The sequence below is a fragment of the Apium graveolens genome, chromosome 3 (assembly GCF_009905375.1).
Source record: "Apium graveolens cultivar Ventura chromosome 3, ASM990537v1, whole genome shotgun sequence".
Lineage (NCBI taxonomy): Eukaryota > Viridiplantae > Streptophyta > Magnoliopsida > Apiales > Apiaceae > Apium > Apium graveolens.
Genome location: NC_133649.1, coordinates 103,748,314 through 103,766,121, shown reverse-complemented (window position 1 = coordinate 103,766,121; position 17,808 = coordinate 103,748,314). Strand labels below are relative to the sequence as shown.

Here is a 17,808-nt window from a genome sequence, read left to right as displayed (position 1 = left end):
ATTTGGGAATTATTTGATAAGTTTGTGGAGAATGGAATACAAAAGTCTAGGTGTAAAAAATGTGATCAAGTTTATATAAGTGAACATGGTACCTCAAATATGAGAAAGTATATGATGTTAAAACATGGAGATGTTTGTGGTGATGAACTTGAAATTATTCCATTCGGGCAAAGTGTTTACCGTAATCTAATGAGAAAATCAATAGTACAATATAACTTGCCCTTTAATTTTGTTGAATATGATGGAATTCGGGAAATGCATAGGTACTTAAATCACAAAGTACAAGACATTTCAAGAAACACTATAAAAGCTGATATCTTGGATATATATAGGATAGAAAAGAGAAAAATGAAACAAGAGTTAGAGAATTTATCTGGGAGAATATGTCTTACATCTGATTTGTGGTCTTCATCAACCATGGATGGGTACTTATCTCTTACTACACATTATGTGGATGAAAATTGGATTTTGCAGTCAAGGATCTTAAATTTAAGATTTATGCCTCCACCACATACAGGACAATTATTGGTAGAAAAATTTATTTGTTTGCTTAAAGAGTGGGGAATTGAGAGAAAGGTGTTTTCATTAACTCTTGACAATGCTTCTGCAAATAATTCTTTTGTAGAGATTTTGAAAAGTCATTTGAATATGAATGGTGTCTTGCTTTGTGATGGAGATTATTTTCACGTGCGTTGTGGAGCACACATCTTGAATTTGATTGTTCAAAGTGGCCTTAAAGTAGTAGATGATTATGTACGTAAAGTTAGAGAAATGGTAAAATATGTTAGAGGAGCAAAGGCAAGGATGATAAAATTGGCAGAGTTTGTTAGTCAACTTTCAATTAATTGCAAAAAGAAGCTTTCTCAAGATGTTCCAACAAGATGGAACTCTACTTATGTCATGCTTGAGAGTGCATTGCAATACAAGATTGCTTTATCTCAGTATGAATTAGTAGACAAAAATATGGGTTATTTAACAGATGAAGAATGGGCCAAAGTTCATAAAATTTGTCAATTTTAAAGCCTTTCTATGATATCACGGTTTTGTTCTCGGGAAGTCAATATCCAACTTCTAATCTTTATTTTCATGGAGTGTATAAGATAAAGTCACTTATTAGCACGAAAATGCAAGATGAGAGTAGTATTTATATGAAACAACGTTTGAAATGAATGAAAAGTTTAGGAAGTATTGGGAGAATTATAGCTTGATTTTGTCATTTGCTGTAATATTAGATCCTCGCTATAAGTTAAAGTTTGTGGAGTATGTATTTCGAAAGATCTATCCCACAAATTATTCTGAAAAAGTTAGACATATCTATGAGAAGATGGAAGAGCTTTACTTGGATTATTATCGAATATCAAGTATATCTTCTACAACTATCACTTCTTGTTCAAGAGTCATTAACGAAGATCATGATGAAGCAATGGATGATATAGATGTAAGAACTTTCCTTTGATCTTAGTGTACATTTTATACACTTGTATATGCGCTTTTATTATTGTTCTAACATTTTTTAAATTTTGTAGGAGTTCGAATCAATTTTTTGTCAAAATGACTCACAAAATGAAACTAAATCGCAACTTGATTTGTACTTGGAAGAAAGTAAGTTGGATGCTAGAGTGAAAATAGATGTACTTTCTTTTTGGAGATCAAATAAGAGCAAATACCCCATTTTATCCATTATGGCACGAGATATTTTAAGCATGCCGATAACTACCGTTGCTTCCGAGTCTTCTTTTAGTATCGGAAGTCAAATTATTAGCAAGTATCGTGGTTCTATCACACCGGATAATGCAGAGGCTTTGTTATGCACCCGTGGTTGGTTGTATGGGTCTAAAGGTAAAGTTAATTATTTCATAAATCTTTTGAAATTCTCTGAAATCATTAATTATTTATAATATAAATATTATAGCTTTTGAAGATGAAGAAAGTGGTACAGAAGATTCCATTGGCGATGTTGAGAAGCTTGTCCTTACTATGCAGACTCCGGAAACTTGATGTTCTACTGCCTGGATCAAATTTCTTTGGTAATGTTGTTGTCTGGATGCCTGTCCTGACTTGTATTTGATATAAGTTGATTAATAAAATTTAAGATACCTTCAAATCGGATCATTGGCGCTGTTGTCATTTATCCACTGTTGTCATTGTCTAAAACATATATGACGGTAGTGGGGCTGTAATTTGCATTGGTTTTAACAATTCCCACATTTTTCACTTGCTAAAGTTGTTGATCCACTCTGAGTTGGTTTAATAATTTGGGATCCTGTCTGTTAAAGACTTTCTCTGTGTTTGATTTCTATACTAGCTGAATAGTTAAAAGCTTAAAATGTTGCTTTGAATTCTGATCACTGGACAATCCGGTGCTATTTGGATATTTTTTTCTAATTTATATTTTGTCATTTCATATTAGTTACATTAGCTTTCTATTCTGATTAGTAGTGAAGAAAATAAGTATCTAATTTCCCCTTCTGTAGAAGTCTAGGTATCCATTTTCCTTTCTGTAGACATGAGAGAATTATAGTAGTGAATTGTTTAGTAGTGAATTGTTTAAGAACTGCATATAGTAGCTAAGTGATATGATTTGACCTGTAAGCAAATAATAAAGGCTTTGTTAATATTTCGACCTGTTTGGTTTGCTTTAAAAAAGAGCAAGTTGAATGGAGGAGTTCTTTTATCTATTAAAATTGTGAGGCTTTTGATTATAGCATTAAGAAAATGGTTGAGGGTAAATAAATCTGGCACTCTTTCATACTCACTGCCTCACTGATAGTGTCTTTGAGTGCAGGCTAATCACATGGGACATGACAATTGCTGTGAAGACTTTGGTTTTATGTAACCTTCAATATGTTGTGCTGTTTTACCTTTTCTGCCCCCAACCCTCTTCAAAAGAATAGCGGCTTTCATTTTATCTTTCATTTTTCTTTTTTCCAATAACCAGATAGTGTTTTTTAGATCAATAATAATGTAGATGTTGTGTTCTATTGAATGTGGGCTACACTGGTTCTATTTTGGGTATATATAAGCAACAGGGTTAGCTATAATATTGAATGTGTTTCTTGTCCTTACTATTGTATGCTTACCACTTGTATTTTATGTACATGATGAACCTGGGGAATTAAATCAGAAAGATGGTCGAGAAATTAATGAAGCATGAGGATTTTGAAGGGTTCTAAAGCTGAATCTGGAGTTGAAGCCTTTCTACAGGAGATTTGTAAACAGGATGCAGTGGCTTTGCTGTTATATTTTTAGTGCCTGACATTGTATACCGCTCAAGTGGAAACTGCTTTTGCTTTTGGATTATACCATGATATCATTAAGCATAATTATATGTTGCAACTAATTATATGGTTCAATCTTTAAGCATAATTTATTTACCACTGCGGGCATTAAATTTACTATATGCATGTTCTTTTCATTGAACCTTAAGCTTCCATTTTTCACTTAGTTGTAATTTATGATACTATCATAACTTAGAATAGCTTTAATTAGGAAGGAAGCATGTTAAAATTATATTCTTTTGATTTTTGTCTTCATAGATTGGGAAGGGAACATATAGTAATATGTACAAAGTTCTAGACAGGGACACATGAAAAATTATTGCCCTGAAAAAAGTGAAATTTGACACTAATTATGTCAAGAAGCTCCAGAGTCGAGCCCACTAATGCAAATAATTTCACTTAATTATTATCTATTTTACATAGTTCTACGTATATTTTTAAAAAAATTGACAAAAATATGGATATCCATATTTTGATCCATAACCATATAAAACCAAACTAAATTAGAACCATATTTCATACAATATGGTTTTGGTTCATAAACCAGTCCAAGTCTATATTAATAAACAAAAACCAGTCCAAAACCATATTTTGCCGGGTCTAGTGAAGATGCACCTATATCTTCTTTCCCAAGATGAGGCCTATGTGGACTGCATAAAGAAAGGTCCTCATGTACCAGTGAGAGCTGCAACTGGCAATGAACCATCTGTTCTAAAACCTAGGCATGAATGGTCAGATCCTGATATTGAGCAAGTCAGGAAGGATAAAAAGGCCATGAACATTTTGTTCAATGGTGTTGATGGTGATATGTTTGACAACATCATTAACTATAAAACAGCCAAAGAGGTTTGTGACACAATACATATTATCTGTAATGGTACTGAGCAAGCAAGGGAGAACAAGATGCAGTTCTTGATTTAACAATATGAGTATCAGTTTATTGAATTTGAAAAATTGAGAATTGAGTGTAAGATTGCTAAGGATGAATTAACTGAGTCCCTGAAGAAAGAAGAAATTTTAAAGAAGCAACTTGAACGAGAACAGGAAGTGATTAAGGCATGGAAATCATCTAGAGATGTTCATGCTCAAATCTCTAAAGTTCAAGGTATTGAGTCCTTTTGTGATGCAACCTTGAAGAAGAGTAAAGAGAAGCTTGATTCCAATTTGATTGAAGGATTGTTGACAGATGTGGACTCGACGGATGATGAAAATCATTCGTCGGATAATCAAAATGATTATCCTTCGAGAGACAAGGAGCCACTTCCGTCGGATGTGAGTAAACCAATTAGCAACGCTAAACTAACTAAGTTAAATGAGAAATATGGATCAGTTCCTAAAAACTTTATTCAGGAGAATTGAGTCAAGTTAGAAAAGAAAAGAAGGTTAATGTTGGGCATCTGTCTATCAAGCAATTAAATGACAGATTAGAAAAGATTGAGGTTAAAATAGAAGCTAAAAAGAAAAACAATAGAAATGGGAAAGTAGGAATTAACAAACATAACAACTACACACCTGATAAATATGCACCAAGAAAAATCTATGTTAAGTGTGGTAGTGTTAATCAATTGTCTGTTAATTGCAAGCCTGACATGCCTACTCCCATGCCTAAACCTTATGATGCTGCATTTAGTATACCTCAAATGCCATTTAACATGCCTTACTGGAATAACATGTTTGCAAATAACATGCCTTTTCATGTAAACCAAAATGTGCATGATAATTCTGTTTTAATGTCTGGTTTCAAAGGTTCAACTCAAATGACTAAGGATGAATCTAAAATTCTCAAGTTAAATGAGATCAAACCTAAGAAACCAAAGAAGAAAGCTAACAAGGTAGGACCCAAGGAAACTTGGGTACCAAAATCAAATTGATTTGATTTTAATGTGTGTAGGGAAACAAAAAAAATCTCTGGTATCTGGATAGTGGTTGCTCAAGGCACATGATTGGAGATTCTATCCCGCTCACTGAGTTCAAGGAAAGAGTTGGCCCAAGTATTACTTTTGGAGATGTCAGTAAGGGTTATACTGTGGGATGTGGCTTAATTTCAAAGGACAGTGTCATCATTGAAGAAGTTGCCTTAATGGATGATCTCAAGCATAATTTGTTGAGTATCATCCAGCTTTGTGATAAGGGCAACTCAGTTACCTTCAATTCAGAAGCCTGTGTTGTGACAAACATAAAGAGCAACAAAGTGGTTCTCACTGGAGTGAGAAAAGGAAATGTGTAACTAGCTGACTTCAACTCATCAAATGCAGAATCAGTCACTTGTCTTCTCAACAAAGCAAATCAAGATGAAAGTTGGCTATGGCACAAGAAGCTGTCCCATCTAAACTTCAAGACCATGAATGAGCTTGTCAAGAAAGAGTTGGTTAGAGGTATTCCTCATGTTAGATATATTTGTGATGTCATGTCTAATATGATTTGTTTAGTTTCAGAACTTACTATCAGAACTTAACTGGAAATCAGAACTTACTGAATATAGGAAGTTATCAGAACTTAAGCCATCAGGACTTACATCAGAACTTAAGTGCGGATACACTTCAGGGATGAAAAATGCCTGATTTACAGGAGATGATCTAGATTAAACAAAAGAAGATATGCTTGGAGAGTTATACAGCTAAAGGACTACAGTAGATAATCTCTGATTGATGTATTTTAGGAAACAGAACATATCATATCAATTAGGAGATATCTTGTAACTGTGTAGTATATAAACACAGATTAGGGTTTACACTATATGTGTTATCATTCACGAGAATATTATTCATTATAACCCTAACAACTCTTAGTGATATCATACATCACTGAGAGATTAGATTAAACCTACTGTAACAGAGTTTGATATATTGAATAAACTTGTTTTCTGTTACATACTTGTCTTTATAATCGAATTGATTGTAGATACTATATTCAACCCCCTTTTATAGTATCATTGAGGCCTAACAAGTGGTATTAGAGCCAATCTGTTAAGCTTACTAACAGTTAAGATCCAAACAAACAATCAATCATGTCTGATCAATCAAAAACACAAGACCCTCAAGAACCTGCAAAGGTTCAACCTATTCAAAACACTAGTAGATATGAAACCATCAGGGTTCCTATGCTCAGGGTGTCTGAGTACCCTATATGGAGTGTGAGGATGGCCATGTTTCTGGAAGCTATAGATCCAGAATATTTAGACAGAATTTATGATGGTCCACACAAGCCCACAAAGCTTTTTGTTGCAGTTGGGAATGAACCACAAAAGATGATTCCCAAAGAAAAGAGAGAACTCACCATTGAAGACATCTCTTCACTAGGCAAGGATGCAAAAGTAAGACACTTGCTTCATAGTGCACTTGACAATGTCATGTCAAATAGGGTGATTAGATGCAAGACTGCAAAAGAAATCTGGGATGCATTGGAAGTGAGATGTCAAGGAACCAATGCCATCAAAAAGAACAAGAAGACAATACTTACACAGGAGTATGAGCACTTTGACTCAAAATCTGATGAGTCACTAACTGATACATATGACAGATTGACAAATCTGTTGAATGATCTGTCACTAGTGGATAAGAAATATGATCCAGAAGATTCAAATCTGAAATTCCTACTAGCTCTTTCTGAAAAGTGGGATTTGAAAGCTACTACAATAAGAGACAACTATGAACTTGCTGATATGTCTCTTGATGAAATCTATGGGATGCTCAAGACTCATGAACTTGAGATGGAGCAAAGAAAGAAGAGGCATGGAGGGAAGTCTAAGACAGTTGCTTTAAAGACTGAAGAAAAGCCAATTATCTCTAGGAAGGCAAAAGGAAAGGCTCTCATCATACAGTCTGATTCAGAGTCATCAGATTCTGATGATGATGATTCAGAACCTGAAAATTTATCTGAAGTGGATGTTGATGCAGAGATGATGCAACTGTATACTCTTATGGTGAAGGGTATCACAAAGATAGCCTACAAGAAATTCAGAAAGGGTAAGAAGTTTTCCAGGATAGGTGGAAGTTTTGACAAGAAAGGGTTCAGAAATACTAAAGGCAAAGGAGGAAAGTCTGACAGAGGAGACAACTTAAATGTCAAATGCTACAATTGTGGTGAAAGAGGCCACATCTCTCCTGATTGCAAGAAAGGAAAAGGTGATAAAGGCCAGGCACTTATCATAAAGAAGAAAAAATGGGCAGACACTTCAGAATCTGAAGAAGAGGTGAACTATGCCTTAATGGCAAATGCTGATAGCAGTTCTGATGCTACTGAACTAAAGGTACCTCTATCAACTCTTGCTTTTGATACAGAAGATTTTACTGAGTTGAGATTATTTCTGAAAAACATTTATATTAGCTATAGAGATCAGAATTTAGAGAATGAAAGATTAAAATCTGAAAATCTAAAGTACAAAAACAGAAATAGCTATCTTGAAGAAGAGTTAGTCAAGATGAACACTATTCAAACAGAGATAGATAATGCTGTGTATGTTAAAAATGAATTGCTTAAACAAAATGATTATCTAAAAACTGAATTAGAAAAAGAAAGAGAAATCATCAGGACTTGGACTAACTCAGGCATAACAACTCAGAATATTCTAAGTAGTGGAAACTGGAAAGAGGGGTTAGGTTATAAAGATGGTAAAAGTGAGAAAGGGACTTTGCCAATTAAGCCAATTGCTATCAAACAGACTGAAAAGCCAAAGGTAAATCCTGTTAAATTTGTTGCAAAAACTGTTGTGTCTGATTCTGAAGAGATGAAAGACTCTAAAACAGAAGTCAAAGAAAAGTCAACTTTTGACAAATTAAAACAGGATAAACCAGCTTTGGTAAACATTGGCTTAATGACAAAGAAGCAGCTTAAGTATAAGCTGAAAGAGATTAAAAATATGAACAAGGTAAAAGAAGCTAGGAAAAATAGGAATGGAAAGGAAGGTGTGAATAAAAGTAATAATTATATGCCTGTTCCTAATGCTCCTAGAAAGAAATGCTATAATTATGGAAACTCTAACCATCTTGCTTCTTTTTGCAGGAAAAATAAAGATATAAAATCTTTACCTCCTAGATCAGGAGTTAAGAGTCAGTCTGTTAGGTTTAAACCACAAAATCCTTGTTTTCATTGTGGTAGTTTATGGCATTCTATTTATACTTGTAAGGAATATCATAGTTTGTACTATGATTGTTATGAAATAAAACTTTCTTTAAAGAAAATTAGTGTAATTCCTTCTAGTGTAAATTCTGATGCAAAGTCTGATATAAAGTTTGATAAAAAGTATATAAGCATAAAATCTGAAACTAAATCCGCTGCAAATGCTAACAAACTTAACAAGGCCAAAGGATCCAAGCAAGTCTGGGTCCTTAAAACTAATCAATAGTGGTCTTTGTGATTGCAGGGCAATAGGAAAAACATCCTGGTTCTGGACATTGGATGTTCAGGATATATGACTGGAAATAAAGCCCTGCTATCAGACTTTGTGGAGAAAGCTGGCCTAGGAGTTTCTTATGGAGATGAAAACATGGGAAAGACTCTGGGATATGTAAATATCAATCTTAGGAATGTCATAATTGAATCAGTAGCTCTTATCTCAGGACTTAAACACAATCTGCTAAGTGTGAGTCAAATCTGTGATAGAGGTTATCATGTGGACTTCTTTGAAGAACACTGTGAAGTTGTAAGTAATTCTACAGGCAAAGTGGATCTAAAAGGTTACAGACATGGTAACATATATGAAGCCAGACTTTCAACAAATTCTGATGGTTCTACAATCAGTCAGTTAAGCAGAGCATCAATTGAAGAAAGCTGGAATTGGCACAAGAGACTCTCTCATTTAAATTTCAACAACATAAATGAGCTAGTAAAGAAAGATCTTGTGAGAGGACTGCCAAAATCAATATTTGCTCCTGATGATCTTTGTGACTCATGTCAAAAGGCAAAACAAAGAAAATCTTCATTCAAGAGCAAAACTGAATCCTCAATTCTTGAGCCTTATCACTTACTGCATGTTGATCTATTTGGTCTAGTCAATGTCATGTCTATTGCAAAGAATAAATATGCTATGGTTATAGTGGATGAGTTCACAAGATACACTTGGGTGTATTTCTTGCATAAGAAGAATGAAACTGCATCTACTCTAACTGATCATGTCAGACAGCTGGATAAGTTAGTCAAAGATTCTGTTAAAATAATAAGAAGTGATAATGACACTGAGTTCAAGAATTCAATCATGGAGGAGTTCTGCAAAGAGCAAGGAATAAAGCAAGAATTTTCTGCACCTGGAACTCCACAACCGAATGGAGTTGTAGAAAGAAAGAACAAGACTCTTATTGAAGCTGCACGAACTATGCTTGATGAGGCAAAGCTACCAACCTATTTTTGGGCTGAAGCTGTGTAGACTGCTTATTTTACACAGACTGCTACACTCATAAACAAGCATGGAAAAACTCCATATGAGATGGTGAAGAAAAGAAGCCAAATCTAAAATACTTTCATGTATTTAGATGAAAGTGTTTTGTTCTTAAGACTCATCCTGAACAACTGTCAAAATTTGATCTAAAAGCTGAGGAAGGAATTTTTGTTGGATATCCACTTTCCACAAAAGCCTTCAAAGTCTACAATTTAAGAACAAGGGTTGTCATGGAATCTATCAATATATCTTTTGATGATAAAAAGATTACTGGACTTGAAGATTTTAATGATCATGATCAGCTGAAATTTGAAAATGAAGATGTAAATCCTGATGACCTAAATCCTGATCCTGTAAGTTCTGACGGGTTAAATTATGATGTCATTGAAACTATGGTAACTGCTCCAAAGGAAAATGCACCTGTTTAGGGGGAGCAAGCTGATGATCATACCACATCTTAAGACTCTCAAGAAGCATCAGAACCAGTAACTGGCTCTTCAAGTTCTGATTCATCAAGTTCTGATGAGCCAAATTCTCACAATTCTGGAAACTCTAATTCTTCAATTCCTGAAGGATCCAACTCAAATTATGGAATCTCAGAGAGCATAACTTCAGGAGGAGCATCAGAAATGCTGATGGAGACAACATGGATCATGGGGGAGGATCCAGTTCTAGAGATCAACTTCCATCTGCAAGGAAGTGGACCAAATCACACACACACCTGACTTAATAATCGGAGATCCTGAAGCAGGTGTCAGAACTAGAACAACAACAACAAATGAATGTCTCTATCATTCCTTTCTATCTCAGACTGAACCAAAGAAAGTGGAAGAAGCTCTTCAAGATGCTGATTGGGTGCAAGCAATGTAGAAAGAGTTAAATGAATTTGAAAGAAATAAAGTCTGGACCCTAGTACCAAGACCAAAGGATAGATCAATTGTTGGTACAAAATGGGTGTTCATAAATAAAACTGACAGTGATGACATAATTACAAGAAACAAATCAAGGCTGATTGTTAAAGGTTACTCTCAACAAGAGGGTATTGACTATGTTGAAACATTTGCTCCAGTTGTTAGATTGGAAGCCATAAGAATCTTTTTGGCTTATGCTGCTCACAAGAAGTTTAAAGTCTTTCAAATGGATGTGAAAAGTACTTTTCTCAATGCACTACGCCATAAGTGCACATAGGCAACGCCTACTATACAGTTGCATAAGGCCTAAATGGTGTTGCATAAGGTAATAGGCAACACCAGGGAGGGGTTGCCAATATGGACGTGGCCGTAGACCCCTAATGCAATACTTTGTGCAACACCTGTAAGTATTACATTATGCTGATTTTGCAACAGTAGAGGCAAATATTGGCAACAACAGTTAGTGTTGCATAAGGCATTACGGGACCTTATACTCGGTCCTACATGGCAAGCGACACATCAGATGCCAGGTCAGCAGCAAGGGGTCCACATAACCACGTCAGCATGCCATGTCAGCATGGGTCCCACCCTGTAATGTTAGTTGTGGATCCCATATTGCTACGCCACTTGGGATAACAAATCCACATCAGCAGTGGGCCCCTTAGCGCCACGTCATATGTGGGGCCCACTTTGTTTATGAAATACCATTTTAGTGCATATGCAACATCAATTTCATTCAATTGCACAAGTATATACAACTTTGTGAAACACCATTTTTAAAAAATGCAACAATATTATTATCATGTGCAATACAATACAATGCAATATGCAACATCATATTCTGGAAAATGCAACACTTGCAAAAATAAAATTTTGGACATAACTGGTCTGTTTTTACATATACCTGCCATATGTGGCATCCAACAATAACAGCCTTATCAGGCATCCAACAAAAACAGCCATATCAGGCATCCACCAAGTTTTATACATAAGAAAATACCAAACTACATACACACAATTCTAAATTTAAAACACCAAATTTACATCAAATCTTTCTTGTGAATACATTTTTTGTATTCTCAAAGATTTTTTGAAGGTAGTCATTTAGCACCTCATCTAGTCTTTCCTTTGTAAGATTTTGCTCGTCATTTAGTATTCCCCCAGTCCGTTTATTTGGTAATTTCTGAGAAGAAAAACAATAGTAAGTGATAGTGCGGATGAAAAATATACGATAAAGATGAGGAGAATGGTTTAAGAAAACCAGCTTGCACAGGCCATTCAATTGTATATTTAGCATAAAAAATTTCAGAAATTAAAACAAGTAAACATCGCAGACACTGTCCAGCACCCAACATGATACATATTCCATATAATACTAAAATGATGCTATATATTGTGAACATGGAGCTTTGAAATAAAAAATTTATATAATTTACGGTTTTCATAATGATTAGTTTTGTGTAGGACTACTACATGAGCTTTTATAAGAAAATCAGCCACAACTCCATTAGATAGATCATGTCACTGTGATTTAAATTAGTTGTAGTGACAACATATATAACCACAAGGTTGAACTGTAATCAGACTTAATAGGCCAATTTGGATGCATTTTTCTAATGACTCGTATGTGTCATTGATAATCTCATTCCATCTGATCCCTGTTTTCTGAAGAACCATAAAGTTTAAGATAAAGAGGATCATAATTTTTGCAAAATAGTAATGACTGTATGCGCCTGAATGTGTGAGAAATAAGGGAATCTATTTAACATCAGGTGAAGCCTTTCTAACTAACAAAATCTCTTGCAAGGGTACTAGGTTTTTAATAATCGCTCTCGTTAGCTGTAAGTAATCATCTATAGACTATGAGAACACCTTCTCATTTGATATTATAATATTAAATTTTTTATAATACTTCTGAAGCAATTAGCAATAATACTACAGATATACATCATACGTGTGTCAGGAATTTCTTCTCAAATAACACCAGCCCTAACATAACTACACCTAGAAAAGACATACTTATGGAAGCATTTCCTAAGGTCAAACATGCATATAACTAGCTATAACATCAAAGTGCAAAAATCTTAGGAAGAAATTTAGTCTGTTCCAAGCTTACTGCCTACATGATGATCAACTTAATGAAAAGAGATTAACTTATTATACAAACAAAAAGAAACACAAAGCATACAAATTAGTTCATCCAACTTTCTTTTTAGTCAGGTTACATAAGCATAATTTTAAATCACAATCCAAAATTAACTACAAATGCCACTTAAAATGAAGTTATATATACATAAATTACTCAAATGGACTTAACCTATTATTCTAGGACAATTGGACTGAAAGAGATTTTTCATCTATAACACTTCCCCCCATTTGTGCGTTATTGACATGCACAATGTTCTGAATCAATGACAAACTAAAAGTTTGTTGGGAACAACCCTTATCAGATTTTAACTTCCCTCTGCATAATGGCTAGCTGGCTATATAAGCACATGTAAAACAGGCATTAAAACTACCTCTATGCAGTTTGAGTATTAGTATAGTTTTTCTATTACAAAATTGGCACACTAGTTCAAGATAAACATTTGGGAGAATTAGAGAACTGACGCACCAGATGCCATTTATACTGGAATATTAAATGACACGAATAATAAAATCTGCATAACTAATATTTTTGTACATGTGATTGCTCCAGGTCAATACAAAGCACATTTTCTATTAAAAAACATAACCAATAAAGCAGCCGTAACTATAGACCAGAAGACATTACAACAGAATCCCCACAAAGCATGTAAATTCAACATTGTGTCTCAGGATACACTAAGGAGCACAATATTTTGGTGTTGTATTAACAGTTGAATTTAATTATTTGATTTGCTAGCATACAAGGACAACAGTAAATAAACTAGTGGTAACCATTTCTAGTATATTTACAAACTATCACCATAAATTTACACATCTAACTTGCTGATTATTACTGTGATACTAAATACCACGTACATATACTTGATATAGTTTTTACACTGTTCATATAGACACAGAAACTCGTTTACCAAACATCCAAAGAGTAGGGAGTAATTAGTGAATTCTCCTAATTAAGTTAACACTTTTGACTAATACAGATGCACACTGTAAATAAACATTCAAAACAAACAGTCACAATAACAATGATAAAAAAACATTGAAATTAAAGGAGATAATTGAATTGAATTAACCTCTGCCACGATCATCAACTTCCAAAGCAATGTCCTGAAAGAGTTTAAGCAATAAATTGTGACTTAGCGTTGACTATGTTATTCCCTGAAAATATTGAACACTGAATTCATCAAAATCAATCATCGTATACGTCTACATATATGTAAACAATCATACATACATATGTGTAATAGAATGTGTTTGTGCACAGATCTGAGGCACTTTGCATTCTTGCACTATACACAAACTATGACCTAGCACACAGGGCAATATAAATTCCGGAATATTCTAATCAAAAGATTGTATTTTGACTCGAGGATGGTCCATATATTCTAAACTAAAGTCCCGGCTCTGTGACTATATATCAATACATATCACAAGTAAAATTATAATGGTCGATAATATTGAATGTTATGCAAACTAAACAAAATAGCAGCTAATTGACATCAACTACATATCATTGAGAGCATAGAAATAAGCATTCATCTTAACATAAACTACAAAAAGTTAATTTAAAACATGGATCACCGATCTCATGCTTAACTTTGATAATTCAAGAATCATATTAGATGCATTATGTAGGAACATATATCAGGTTCAGAACTACTGTTTGATCTACTAGTAAAAGAAGCAGGCACTCTTGGCATATTGTTCTATTTCACATATCTTGGTATAATCATATTTAAGCAAGTAAACATCATATGATATTTCTAGGATCATGTTTTTCAATCAGTCCTTCTTAGTGAGATGCAAAGTTATTTAGAAAAATGTGAGAGAACAAATATTTCCTCGAAATATGACAATGAAGATTATACGAACAATGGAACTAAGTTCTACCATTCTTTTCACATCTGTATGCATATGTAGATTCATACTAGACCAGATGGAATTTAACATTTAGTGGCTGACATATTAATATGATAACAGAAGAATCTTACACATAACAACAATTGTGAATAGAATATAGCATTATATCAAACTGGTTGACATTTAGACAAATAAACACGCATTTTCATAATATATTTGCAGGTTATAAATAGTAGATATGATAAGTACAATATTGTAGTATACCTCATAAATTAACAGTTTTGGTTCTTTATAACAAGTTAAAATAAAGTCAGGATTAGCATATATGCAGACATAGTAATGAAATCTCCTTTAACCAGTAAGTTCTAAGATAAACATTTCACTATTCCAGGTAATATGCAGGGGATACCATGAGTGGTCTTTAGCAAAGCTTAAAGGGACACCCTATATACTAGATTACAATAATAAATGACTACTTGCACCAGATATTGCAGATACAGATATAATAATTAGAGTAGACTCTAGAATCTAAATGGTTGTTTGATAGGTGCAAGTTTTTATCAATGCTTCTAGACAAAAACTCACAGAGCCACTTGCATATGAAGATATATAATTATTAAGCATTCATCACTTTCTACAATACAGTTTTACATTGAAGATAGTTCCTAATAAAGAAAGTTACAACTTAAAATGCACTAACTCCCATGTCTTTCCGATAAAATATCAAAGTGATCAGTTAAGTTAGCCAGCGTTATGCAATCAGTAATCAACTCCACTTTCAAGCAAGAAACATTTATATGTGATTAACTCAAACTAAACTGATTTTCAACAAAATTTAGTATTTAATATCATAAATTAAGCTATATTCATATACATTCTGTTACACTTAACAAAACAAACAATCAAACATAAGATAAGGAAATGAAATTTAAAACTCGCCTTGAAAGCTTTGTACTAGAGGATTGTTACGCCGATTGCAGATTCTTTTGATGTTGCCGCCATAATTTTCTCTCATGTCTCTCCTATATTTCTCATGCCTCTTTATTTTCCCCCAAAACATGTTTACCCCTTTATCAGCCACCCACTTTTTCCACACCCCCACCAAATTCTAGCCAAAAAAAATGAACAACTATGCTGAACTCGCATCAGATTTAGCTTCAGAAGTTGAGAAATGAAATCCCGTTTGACTAAAAGATAGGAAGCAGTGAAGAAAAGTGCTAAAATTTTGTTTAAATACATATGTAAGCACTTGAAGAAGCAAGAAAGTGAAGTGATGAAAAATTGGAACAATTTGAATGAAGATGAGAAGCTGGGTTTGGTAGATGAGTTTGTTGCGGAACACTACTTTGACTCCTTTTAAGCAATTCTGAACTGTAGTGTGGATTGGAGAGAGGCGGTCAGGCAGACAAGAGGGGATATGTTAGTAAAATTAGGGTTTGGTGATTGGTTTATACGAATGTTATGCTTTGTAATGGGCCGAGTTTGGGTTGTTAAATCCTGATTTATCAATATTTCGGGTCGAACTATGTGTCTAAATCATCATGTAAAACAATTTTTTATTAAAAAAATTATTAATTTTATAGAAGTTGTTATAACATTTAATTTAAATAATTTCAAGTCTTATATATATTAGTGATATGACAAAATTTCAGAAAAAAAATAAATTATTTAGGACCCCTGTTGACCATAATTTGACTATTATAAAAACATAAGATGTAATATATAAATTTTTTAAAAAAACATTTATACATCTATAAAATTAGTAAGTAACATCATCCCTTCGGTTGGATCGTTGAACAAGAATTTTAAAAAAAATAGAATCACCACGTGGGACAAGCCTTGGTAACAGGAATCCGTGTTGAACGTAATTTGACTATTATAAAAATAAATGATATAATATCTATTTTTTTTTAAAAAAAATCACCCATCTCTAAAATTAGTAGTTAAAATCATCTGTACGGTTGGATCATTGAACAAGAATTTTAAAAAAATAGAATCACCACTGGGGACAAGACTTGGTTATATGAACCCGTGTTGACCGTAATTTGACTATTATAAAAATACATAATATCAAATCTAAATTTAAATAAAAAATTAAAACATCTCTAAAATTAGTAGGTATCATCATCCGTATTGTTGGATCATTGAACACAAATTTTATAAAAATAAAATCACCACTCGGGACAAGACTTGGTTATAGGAACCCGTGTTGACCATAATTTGACTATTATAAAAATACACGATATAAAATCTAATTTTGTTTTAAAAAATTTATAAATAAAAAATTAGTAGGTACCATCATCCGTACGCTTTGATCGTTGAACAAAAATTTTCAATAAAATAGAATCACCACTCGGGGATAAACTTGGTTAAAGGAACCCGTATTGACCGTAATTTGACTATTATAACAACACACGATATAAATATATATATTTTTTAAAAAAATTAAACATCTCTAAAATTAGTAAGTATCATCATCCGTATGGTTGGATCGTTGAACAAAATTTTTTAAAAAATAGAATCATCACTCGGGACAAGACTTGGTTATAGGAACCTGTGTTGACCGTAATTTGATTATTATAAAAACACATGATATAAAATCTAAATTTTTTAAAAACCATTTAGACATCTCTAAAATTAGTAGGTATCATCATCCGTATGGTTGGATCGTTGAACAAAATTTTTAAAAAAATAGAATCATCACTTGGGACAAGACTTGGTTATGGGAACCCGTGTTGACCGTAATTTGACTATTATAAAACCACATGATATAAAATCTAAATTTTTTTAAAAAACATTTAGACATCTCTAAAATTAGTTGGTATCATCATCCGTATGGTTGGATTGTTGAACAAAAATTTTAAAAAAATAGAATCAACACCTGGAACAAGACTACGTAATGTGAACCCGTGTGCACTAGGGTTTGATTATTAAAAAAGCACGTGATATAAAATTTATTTTTTTAAAAAAAAATTACACATCTCTAAAACTACTAGGAAACAACATTCGTACCGTTGGATCAATTAAAAAATATTTAAAAAAAATTAGAACATGAATATAATAAATAAATTTTAAGAATAGTACAATAACTAACGCAACACTAAATAACCTACTGCAATACCAGAAAGCAAATGCAACGCCTGAAGTGCCACGTCAGCTGCCACGCCAGCAAAAGGGCCCCACTGTGTGCCACATCAGCATGCCACGTCAGTATTTTGACCCCACATGTGGGACCCACTGG

General features: G+C 33.5%; 1 protein-coding gene across 1 annotated transcript; it reads left to right on the top strand.

The window, feature by feature from the left end:
- The first annotated feature begins 1,165 nt into the window (after positions 1-1,165).
- LOC141714495 (zinc finger BED domain-containing protein DAYSLEEPER-like) lies at positions 1,166-1,998 on the top strand. The gene is made up of 3 exons (XM_074518012.1): positions 1,166-1,438; positions 1,527-1,839; positions 1,913-1,998. The coding sequence occupies exons 1-3, from the start codon at positions 1,166-1,168 to the stop codon at positions 1,996-1,998; spliced, it is 672 nt and encodes a 223-aa protein (XP_074374113.1).
- The last annotated feature ends 15,810 nt before the right edge of the window (positions 1,999-17,808 follow it).

Bases quoted from the DNA above. Each gene is read 5' to 3' on its own strand.
- LOC141714495 (XM_074518012.1), top strand. From the start codon at position 1,166: ATGAATGAAAAGTTTAGGAAGTATTGGGAGAATTATAGCTTGATTTTG. The intron at 1,439-1,526 runs GTAAGAACTTTC...TAAATTTTGTAG, and splicing joins AAGCAATGGATGATATAGAT to GAGTTCGAATCAATTTTTTG. The intron at 1,840-1,912 runs GTAAAGTTAATT...TAAATATTATAG, and splicing joins TTGGTTGTATGGGTCTAAAG to CTTTTGAAGATGAAGAAAGT.